Genomic DNA, 11,339 nt, shown 5'->3' on the forward strand with positions numbered 1-11,339 from the left:
AACAGGCCGTCATGAGTGATAAAAGCTGTAATATCTCTACACTCCTCATGCAGGGGAAGCTGATAGTATGCATTAGCCAGATCAATAGTAGAAAATACTGTAGCACCCCTAAGGCTGGTAAGAATTTCATCAATGTGTGGTAATGGTTAACAGTCAATAATGACGGCTTTGTTAACTTCACTTAAAGGGTAACTAAACCCCTGGTCAGAGCCTGACTCCACCCACTGGCAATATTTGAAAAATGCTAGAAAAGTGGGCAGACCCCAGCGGAGATAGAGGGGACGAACAGTGAGCGGGGGGGCGTGCACCTGAGACCTGCTGTCAGACTCTCTAAAATGGAGAGTTTGCTCACAGGGTCGCAAGACGACGTAAAGTACATGCATCTGATGAGTTTTATCGAGTTGATGTCAATAGCGCACGCTCTCTATAGGCATTTTCATATTTTGCCGCTATGTGAAAAAATCTAGAAAAATGCGCCGACGCGTTTGTCGACCCCAGAGGATTAACTTTAGCCTAACCATAAATCGTGATTAAAATATATATGATCACTCACATCAAGACGCCGCTGCGGTGGTGGAGTCCATGCAGGAGGAGCAGCGTTTGGCAATTCGTCGCTTTTCAGCGCGAGCTGTGTGGAGAAGCCCATGTCCACCTCTATTGCGTTGGAGAAGCAATCCCGCGTAAAATGCAGGTTTCACACTCACGGTCTTCCAGGCCAAGTGCATGCAAACACTAGCGCCTAATTTCCAAGTCTGCTGGAAAGCTATGCAGTCCAGCAGATACACCTAAGTACCCTCCTGCCCACTGTACAATACAGATAAATATACGCTAGCTCGTACCAAAGGCGTGGTGAGCTCGTACCAGGGGCATGGTGAGCTGGAACCTGCTTACGTCAACCTTACGTCAACCTCACCGTTCAACCTTAAGAGGGCAGCACTCAGATGTTTTTACACCATATATTGTAGAATTAAAACACTTTATACCCAAATGTCAAAAAAGTTACTCGAATCAATGAACAGCACTAATAAAGCCCCATTCTTACAGATCATTAACTAAAAAAAGTTGGTTTAGGGTTTAGTTACCCTTTAAGTCGGCACACATTCGTATCCCACCTGTTTTCTTCCCAGTAACAACAATGGGGGACACCCAGGCTGAAGCATCCACACGTTCGATGACGCTTGCTTTTAGCAGACAATCTAATTCAGCTGAAACAGATGCTCGGACTGCAAAAGGTAAGCATCGCAATTTCTGACGCACAGGTTTTACTGTGGGGTAAATTTTTGCCTTGTGGACAAAGTTCTTTACACATCCTTTTTCAGTATCTGTCAGGGATGTGGTATTGGTGGCCATGACCGAGAAGCAGACATTATCACCCTTTGTTTGAAGTTTTATGGCAGAAATCAGAAGTCCATGCCTAACAAAGCAGTCCCATTATCCACAACAAAGAACGTGGCAGCAGCTGATGCACTTGATACACACGCTTGTGCTTGCAGGCATCCGAGTACAGGTATGTATTACTGTGTATAAGTCACCAGATGGATGGCAGGTGTTGATAATTGTGTGACACTGAAGTGGTGTTTATAAATGTGAAGAGGCAATATAGACACAGAAGAACCTGTATCCACAACGAATTGTACTGTGGTGCCAGGTGAAGCAGGAGTATTGACAGTCACTTCGCAATGTAGTTTCTTTGGTACTTCGGCAGAGTTCTCTAGATACAGCACTGTGACATCATGCACTTGCACATCACTCGCTGGGGCTGAACGGCACACACAAGCAAAATGTCCCTTCTTGTTGCATAATTTACAAAACACCTTTGCAGCTGGGCACTGTGCTGAGTTAGCTAGGTGTTTGTCTGAAACGCATCTGAAACATGACTTACTGGTCGAAGAAGCGGGGACAGCAGTCGGACGTGAAGGGGGTTTCCCTCTCTCATGATGTGGCTTGACTTGTACGGCTCGCACTGGAGCATCTCTGTCGGCCGTCATTCTATTTGTGTGCTCAGCCGCAGCTTCTAATTGTGTTGCAAGGGTAGTTGCTTTCTGTAATGTCTTTCAGTGCGTAAAAGATCCGTTGACCCTCTGCGCCTAAACAGTGAAGTAATGTAGCCCTCCTCCGAGCTTCAGGCCATGCAGCGCCCACTGTGTTGATTACCATCAAATAGTTATTGAACATGCGCAACCACATGCCAAATGGCATGGTAGGCTCTCCCGGGCAGGCCAGGAACATTGACGGTGCAGAGACATGCAAAGACATGGTTGATAAGTCAGTAACGTTAAGCAAAACTTAGTATCCTCGTCGCCAATTTGTTAGATCTTGTGTGAGTAGTAAGCACGACACCGTATATCTTCAAAGATCTCGTATTTTATTCTGAACAGTAACTTCACATGTTTAACACTAAGCACACTTCTTCTTCTCCTTCTTCTCTTTCTTTCACCCACTTCTTCTTCTTCTTACAACACAGCGTCTCTAGAGGTAGCTTTAGGAATTACAGTACATGACACAACAGGCGTAGTATAAGTAGGCGAATTGAGATGCAGCATGTGTGTGTGGCAAGTCATTTTAACTGGTGCTGCGGTGATGGGTGACAGCTGGTGGTGATTAATATTCAGGTGATGGCGATCGGTGTGACTGAGTGAGGGTGGAGCCTGGTGATTCCATGCAGGTAAGCAGAAGGAGGGATGATGGGAAATGTAGTGTTGGATGGTGACTAAGCTAGTAACGATGAAATTGTGCCAGTTTAACAAATTTAATGTAATTGCTGAGTCAGAAACTTGGCTTGATAACGAGAAAGTACAAGATGTAGAGTTGGATACAATTTGTTTATGATTATGATAAAAAAGGAGGAGGTGTTGCTTTATATGTTGATACAGCCTTAAAGGGGTAATAGAATGAGAATTCAAATGTTCCTTGATCCTTTGACAGTTAGGAGTTCGTCATACTATAAAAATACCCTGTAAGTTTCAAAGCTCAAAACTTTCTTGTTATTCCAAAAACTGCTTTTATTGAAACCAAGGCCAGCAAACGAGCGTTAGTGAACAGTGACATGAGAACGAGAAAAGATCGATACAGGATCAATACCATTACCTTCCAAACAATCCTAATGCTAGGATAGTGTTTTTTTTTTTCCCCAACAATGTGAATGTCTCAGCAGTGCATTATTTGTTTGTATTCAGTGTATTTCACTGTGGATTATTTGGTAAATTTCGGTTGGTAAACATGTTGAATATTTACAATTTGCGATCGGGTGGCTCCAATGTTCTTCCGGGCAGGTTCGGTCACTCTTAACACACCTCATACCACAGGAAAATCTGATAAAATAATAGAAACATCAAGATAATTGGGACTTTACTTAGGATTGTCAGAAGGGGAGAAATTGGACTGAATATTTTGTGGTGTGGCCCCAGCATAACTCCGAAGGAAACAACGAGAGTAGATATGGATGAAGTGGAGAGTGGCTGCTTATACAGTGCTATGCATAAGTTTAGACACCCATGCTAAAGTTGACTAAAAAGAGGAATAAAAAATCATCTTTTGGAAATTGAACTTAATGCCTTAATTTAAAAAATTAGGAAAAATCCAACCTTTAAGGACACCAATTTTCTTTGTGAATGAATAATGTATCGTAAATAAATAAATGTTCTTCCTTAAAATACAGGGTGCATAAGTTTGGACAGCCCTATGTTAAATTCCCATAGAGGCAGGCAGATTTTTATTTTTAAGTATTTTTTTTTATTATTTTTTTAGGATACTATGCATCCTGATAAAGTTCCCTTGGCCTTTGGAATTAAAATAGCCCCACATCATCACATAGCCTTCACCATACCTAGAGATTGGCATGGGGTACTTTCCATAAGATCATCTCTCAATGCAAATCAAACTAGCTATTAGGCTAACTGAAATAAAACCATGCCAATCTCTAGGTATGGTGAAGGCTATGTGATGATGTGGGGCTATTTTAATTCCAAAGGCCAAGGGAACTTTATCAGGATGCATAGTATCCTAAAAAAAAAAAAAAAAAAAAAAAAAAACTTAAAAATAAAAATCTGCCTGCCTCTATGGGAATTTAACATAGGGGTGTCCAAACTTATGCACCCTGTATTTTAAGGAAGAACATTTATTTATTTACGATACATTATTCATTCACAAAGAAAATTGGTGTCCTTAAAGGTTGGATTTTTCCTAATTTTTTAAATTAAGGCATTAAGTTCAGTTTCCAAAAGATGATTTTTTATTCCTCTTTTTAGTCAACTTTAGTATGGGTGTCTAAACTTATGCATAGCACTGTATGTGTCTCTTGAGGAGTTGATAATCAGTGGCAGATGTGATGATGGCTGACTTAGTGCAGGTGGGGACCAGGAGGGATGCTGGGAAATGTAGTGTGAGGGTGACAGGTGATAGTAAAGTGACTGGGATTGTGACGCCTGTATGTCCCAGTCTGAGTCTAGATATAATACAATCTTCTTTCCTCCTCCCACCTGAATTCCTTCTTCTTCCTCCTAATAGTTGTATTAAATGTAGATACCTGCCCTTTTTTTTCATTATCCCAATAAAATTGCTTCTTTTTTTATTATTGATTTAAAGCGGCGCTATGCAGTTTTGGCAATTTCTTTGCTGTTTTCTAGCTTTTTGCTCGCAGGTTTCTCTATAGAGCTCCCCCTACAGCTTCGGAATAGATATTTGACAACACTGTCGTCAAAACTCTTTGGCGACTCTACCCTCTCCCATCTTCTCCCTGTGGTCATGTGCATTTGTTTTCAAAGAAGCTGACAAAGCCATGTCCACTGAGGTATGTATGATACACAGAAGGCTAGCATATAAATGTTTAGATAGTGTATGTGTGCAGTGCCGTAAAGCAACTCGTTACCTGATATCACGCAATACGTCCTGACGCTGAGGCCGGCAAAGTTGCAAGGGTGTTTTTCCGCTCACAGGCGCTAGGGGGGTGCGAGAAGACCACTATTCAACCCAAAAAAAGTCATAAAACCATTCCAATGACTCGAAGCTGTTCAGTTAAGGTATATTAAGCTAAAAAAACTGCATAGTTCCTCTTCAAGTTCTGATCAACTATAGATTATTTGCATATCTGTACTTTTCTTTGTCATTTCTTGTTTTGTTATTTATCTGTTTCCTTATTCCCTGATACTCCAGTATGCACAGGAACCCATAAAAACTTATTTTGTCTGCTGCATTATATAATATCTGAAGGATCTACATCAATATATCTTGTCTAGTTTCAGACTGTTGAGCATCCAGTCTTAACAGGGCCAAGCTTGAATCTGAACATATACGAGTTTTGTTTAATCCCATTTAATTTATTTTATTTTACTATCAAAATTGCTAGTAATTCTCCCGTAAACACTGACACTTGATCTGATATAATTTTTCAATCTTGGTATGATGTATGCAACCCCCACCTGACTTTTCCCTGGATCTTTAGATGCATCTGTAAAAACCTGGATATAATGTTCTTAGTCCATAAACTCCCTTGTTAACTCTGCCTCTAATGCATTTTGACCCTTTATGTCTTGCTTCCAATAGGAATAAAACAACATTTGGTTGTGGTAAAATCCATAGAGGTATTGGTGGTAATATTACAGCTAAGATAACTTTATACTCATTTAATTTCATATCCTGTACTAAAAAAAAAAAAAAAATACTTAAAAATAAAAATCTGCCTGCCTCTATGGGAATTTAACATAGGGGTGTCCAAACTTATGCACCCTGTATTTTAAGGAAGAACATTTATTTATTTACGATACATTATTCATTCACAAAGAAAATTGGTGTCCTTAAAGGTTGGATTTTTCCTAATTTTTTAAATTAAGGCATTAAGTTCAGTTTCCAAAAGATGATTTTTTATTCCTCTTTTTAGTCAACTTTAGTATGGGTGTCTAAACTTATGCATAGCACTGTATGTGTCTCTTGAGGAGTTGATAATCAGTGGCAGATGTGATGATGGCTGACTTAGTGCAGGTGGGGACCAGGAGGGATGCTGGGAAATGTAGTGTGAGGGTGACAGGTGATAGTAAAGTGACTGGGATTGTGACGCCTGTATGTCCCAGTCTGAGTCTAGATATAATACAATCTTCTTTCCTCCTCCCACCTGAATTCCTTCTTCTTCCTCCTAATAGTTGTATTAAATGTAGATACCTGCCCTTTTGTTCATTATCCCAATAAAATTGCTTCTTTTTTTATTATTGATTTAAAGCGGCGCTATGCAGTTTTGGCAATTTCTTTGCTGTTTTCTAGCTTTTTGCTCGCAGGTTTCTCTATAGAGCTCCCCCTACAGCTTCGGAATAGATATTTGACAACACTGTCGTCAAAACTCTTTGGCGACTCTACCCTCTCCCATCTTCTCCCTGTGGTCATGTGCATTTGTTTTCAAAGAAGCTGACAAAGCCATGTCCACTGAGGTATGTACAGTATGATACACAGAAGGCTAGCATATAAATGTTTAGATAGTGTATGTGTGCAGTGCCGTAAAGCAACTCGTTACCTGATATCACGCAATACGTCCTGACGCTGAGGCCGGCAAAGTTGCAAGGGTGTTTTTCCGCTCACAGGCGCTAGGGGGGTGCGAGAAGACCACTATTCAACCCAAAAAAAGTCATAAAACCATTCCAATGACTCGAAGCTGTTCAGTTAAGGTATATTAAGCTAAAAAAACTGCATAGTTCCTCTTCAAGTTCTGATCAACTATAGATTATTTGCATATCTGTACTTTTCTTTGTCATTTCTTGTTTTGTTATTTATCTGTTTCCTTATTCCCTGATACTCCAGTATGCACAGGAACCCATAAAAACTTATTTTGTCTGCTGCATTATATAATATCTGAAGGATCTACATCAATATATCTAGTTTCAGACTGTTGAGCATCCAGTCTTAACAGGGCCAAGCTTGAATCTGAACATATACGAGTTTTGTTTAATCCCATTTAATTTATTTTATTTTACTATCAAAATTGCTAGTAATTCTCCCGTAAACACTGACACTTGATCTGATATAATTTTTCAATCTTGGTATGATGTATGCAACCCCCACCTGACTTTTCCCTGGATCTTTAGATGCATCTGTAAAAACCTGGATATAATGTTCTTAGTCCATAAACTCCCTTGTTAACTCTGCCTCTAATGCATTTTGACCCTTTATGTCTTGCTTCCAATAGGAATAAAACAACATTTGGTTGTGGTAAAATCCATAGAGGTATTGGTGGTAATATTACAGCTAAGATAACTTTATACTCATTTAATTTCATATCCTGTACTAAATCTTCAGTGTGATGCAGCCAAAACTATTAATGTTCTCAACTTGCCTCTAATATATTTTTTTCTCTAATGATTATTCTTCTGACCATATAAATTTCCCCAGTATGTCAATGTCAGTTGCTTCCTTTTCAAGTGGATTTGACATTCTATTGGCCCCCCATTCAAGACCTGATACACAACTCATTACATTTAAAACCTTACATTTGTCTTCCATCTTATTTATGTGTGTACTTCATGTCACAAACTTTTTGATTTAAATCACTACTTATCTTTTTATTTGTTAAGGAAATATATTTGGTTTTCTCCATAGAGAATTTTAATCCCCATTTATAAGACCATTTATCAATATTATTTAAAGCTGATTGAATTTTATTAACAATATAATCCACATTCCTCTAAACCAAGGAGCTCCATCATCTGCAAACAACAATATCTATATTAATATCTATTGTTGCAAACAGGTCATTAATCATAATAATAATTAACAATGGACTTATGGCACTACCCTGTGGAGTCCCATTCTAAATCAAACCTTTTTCTGATATATACTCTCTAATCATCACTTTTATACTTTTTTCTATTATTATTATTATTATTATTATTATTTTAATCCAATGATATAGTCTACCATTACCACCCATTCCAATCTGATCTAATTCTATCAGCAAACCTTCCTTCCATAACATGTCATTGTCAGGGTCGGTGAGGGATAAGGCGAGGACTCAAGACACTAGTGCAATATAAACATCACTCCCCTGGTCTCAAGAGGTCTTTAGTGTCCTTGTTAGCATGCCCGCCTACCAGACCGGAGACCACGGTTTCGAATCCTGCTCGGAGCGGTTTGAGTAGGACAGGTTACATTTGGTGCTATTGACCTGGATGGGAGTGAGGTTTAGGGGGGTGAGTGTAACAGAGCTGGACCAGTAAGAGCTGTGCGAGGAAACCTCACTCCCTTGGCCTCAAGAGGCGAGCTAGCAGCTGTGGTCTTTCACGTCTTTGTTAGCCCGCCTGCCTTCCACACTGGAGACCCTGGTTCGAATCCCGCTTGGTGTGGGTCGAGTAGGACCGGTTACATTAGAAGAACAGGCGTTTATTTGTATCAACACTGCCCCGACAGTGGAAACGCAATTTGATTTTGGCCTCAGTGCTTGAGGTCTAAGGCATGTTGTTAGCCCTGGCTCTCACTGGCCCAACATTGGAAAAGCGGCTTATGACATTGTTATTACAACTCTCAAGCTTATCTGCTAATTGTATCACAGCCACAATCCTTCAGAGGCTGGATTCCAGTTTCAGATATTGGCAGCAGTTTGTCTGCATTATCAAGACCAAACTATGCTCTGTTTCTGTTTTCAGAGGCATTTCATCATTGCAGAACTTCAGTGTTTTGGAAACATGTTGTATGTTAGAAGCATACACCCCATAACATCTATTTAAATGTACTATTTCGTGCAAATAGTATATTTAAATAGCTCTATGCAAAGTTGGAACTGCCAAGAGACACTCACTCCACAGTAAAACGTAAATGCTTCATACATAGTGCATACAACAACACCCAGACCAAGAAATCATTATTATGATTTTGTTTTTGTTCTTGACGTACTATACATCATCTCTTGCAATGCTAATAATACATAATTTAATAAAATATAAAATAAAAATTAATTTAAAATGAATAATTTTTTTTTAAGGAGTAAACATTATTTATAGAATGATCTATATGTAGAGAGAAGACGAATAAGACTACATATGGTATAATTATTCTAGTTTATGGAGACTCCATGCAGTAGACCCCGAAGCCGCCGCCAGGCGCCGCCATTTGCGCCATTTAGAATTTCAGCCGCCGCCAGCCAATAATTTCGTAAGCCAAATTGAGCCGCCATCTGATAAAGTTTGGCTGAGCCGGCTAGAATTATTTGCATCAAATAATAATTATATCACATAGAGACATACACACACGAAATATATAAACAATACACAAGATATATTTTCCCACTGGATTCATAACAGCACAGTCTTGTGCTCGTTGCTACGATACACAGACTCACAGTGAACTGACGACCAATTAAAATTGCTCGTTTTCCGTACAGAATAGGCTAAGCGATGCATTTTTTTCTCGCACTGAGGTGAAATGGCGGAAAGAAGCAAGCAAGGTAATTTTGATCTCACTTCTCACATACTTTCCTAATTCCTACTTACTTTTTTTTTAACTTAGGCCTAACGTTACCCAGACTTTTGTTAAATCTTCAGGGCACGGTTGCACAAACACCTGAAACAAAGATTGACGTTATGAACCAAATATTCTGGAACGGAGAGATTTATAGCACTGAACGTGATATTACTGCAGTAACAAACCACCGTTTCTAATTCACGACGCATGCTTCAGTGTACATTGAAGTGAAATGTGCAAAACTTTGTCCATAATAATACTGATAACAGTGTGTGTTTATATTAAGCCGAGACACGGCAGGCAAAAACATCGTTTTTTTTTTTTACTGGTCAATTTTGAGATTTTTGGAAATTTGTCTTCAAATACATGTCTTCTTTCAGACTTGTGGTGAAAAAAGTCCGAAATACACAGTAGGTCTTTATTTTACTACACTTCGTCTGTTTGCGTCTGTAGATTTCTCATACATTCAACAAAAGTTTGCGTTCTTAATCAACATACTTCTCCGCGATCTCTTCCGTCACCCTCTCATCACATGCATCGTTAGGCAGCTCTCTCTCTCTCTCCTGTACAATGCTGTCAGATCCAAATATGGTAATTTCCTTTTTTATCAGCAACCAATCTTGAAAGTAAAAAAGACTGAATGCGCGATTTCATTGGCTGATGATAAATCTTTAAAGCCCGTTTTCTCAAAATGACCTTTCTCTCATACTCCAAGTCCGAAATCTCCACTTCAGTAGTACCTAGTTATATTATGAAGACATTTACAGAGGGATTTGTAAATATATTATTCCTAGCCTGATATACAATTTTATTCCAAAAAACATGGCTTCAGCCATTTGCAGCTATGAAAAGTTTGGCGGCTGCAGCAGCCATTTAGGTTTTGGCTGAGCCGGCTAGCCAGCCAATAACTTCATCAGCCAGCCATTATTCTCAAAACAAATGGCTTCGGGCTCTACCATGCAGTTAACACTGTTAACTCAATGCAGTTAAATCACTCACCTAACAACAAGATCATGGGCATCAATGAGAGCACCATAGTGGGATCCTTTGAGGTTCCCAGAATTCCCCACTACAGCACAGGTTCTGCAGCGGCCTGGGCCAGCATCAGAGTAATCTTCTTCATTTGGGAAGATGCCAAATAACATCTCGGCTATTGCTTTGTAGTTCACTCTACTCTTATATTGCAGCTTCTGTTAAAAAATTATGGAAGAACATACATGGTTATCAGAGCTGTCTTCTCTGCTAAAAAAAAACCAAGTATAATCCAATGGATTCCAGTGGTACAATACACTAGATTTCCTTCTTCAAGGTAATTTAAAATTAATGCCAATAATGATATTGCATAGATAATCCTACATTGTGGATATTTTGGGCGAGGCACTTACTTGCCACCACCAATAGAGGGCGTTGCTGAGTTTGCTGTTTTTCTTAGTCAGTAAGGGTTGGGTGTAGGGGTCATAGTGCTGTTGGAACCAGGTGTCATGAGTGAGGTCTAGCACACACTGACCACATGCACATGCTCCAGAGATATGTCTTTGTACAGAAGGTCGAGAGATTATAAATAGACAGATGATTACACTCACACTTAAGGTGATGTATCGAGCTCTTTTGGTGGCAAAGCACAGCATCTTTTACTCATCTCTTGAACCCTTGAACAAGAAAAGTATTTTAGTAAAAATAAAGTAAACTTAGTAAAAAGTGTTTGTATTATATTCTTTGTTTTTATCAAAGTATCTGAATTACACAAATAACTCTGCCCCAGGCATGGTTAAATGGAAATCTAAGTTAAATTTGTATAAAAAAAAAAAAAAACAAGGGGGGACAAACCAAGATAGTAACAAAATAGCAACAGCCACATTTAAAATATAACAAGCATTAATTATTTAATCAACTTGAAACACCAG

General features: G+C 39.2%; 1 protein-coding gene across 1 annotated transcript in view; it reads right to left on the minus strand.

Moving 5' to 3' along the window:
* The window catches only part of st3gal1l3 (ST3 beta-galactoside alpha-2,3-sialyltransferase 1, like 3), a gene marked incomplete at both ends in the record, with an annotated part of 149,949 nt that extends 138,886 nt beyond the window's left edge, over positions 1–11,063 (minus strand). Inside the window, 2 exons of the mRNA XM_081376219.1 lie at positions 10,435–10,625; positions 10,821–11,063. Of these exons, the coding sequence (XP_081232345.1) occupies positions 10,435–10,625; positions 10,821–11,063 (434 nt within the window). The remainder of the gene's footprint in view (positions 1–10,434; positions 10,626–10,820) is intronic.
* Positions 11,064–11,339: the final 276 nt, after the last annotated feature.

The sequence above is a fragment of the Scardinius erythrophthalmus genome, assembly GCF_964197995.2.
Source record: "Scardinius erythrophthalmus genome assembly, chromosome: 10".
Classification (NCBI taxonomy): domain Eukaryota; kingdom Metazoa; phylum Chordata; class Actinopteri; order Cypriniformes; family Leuciscidae; genus Scardinius; species Scardinius erythrophthalmus.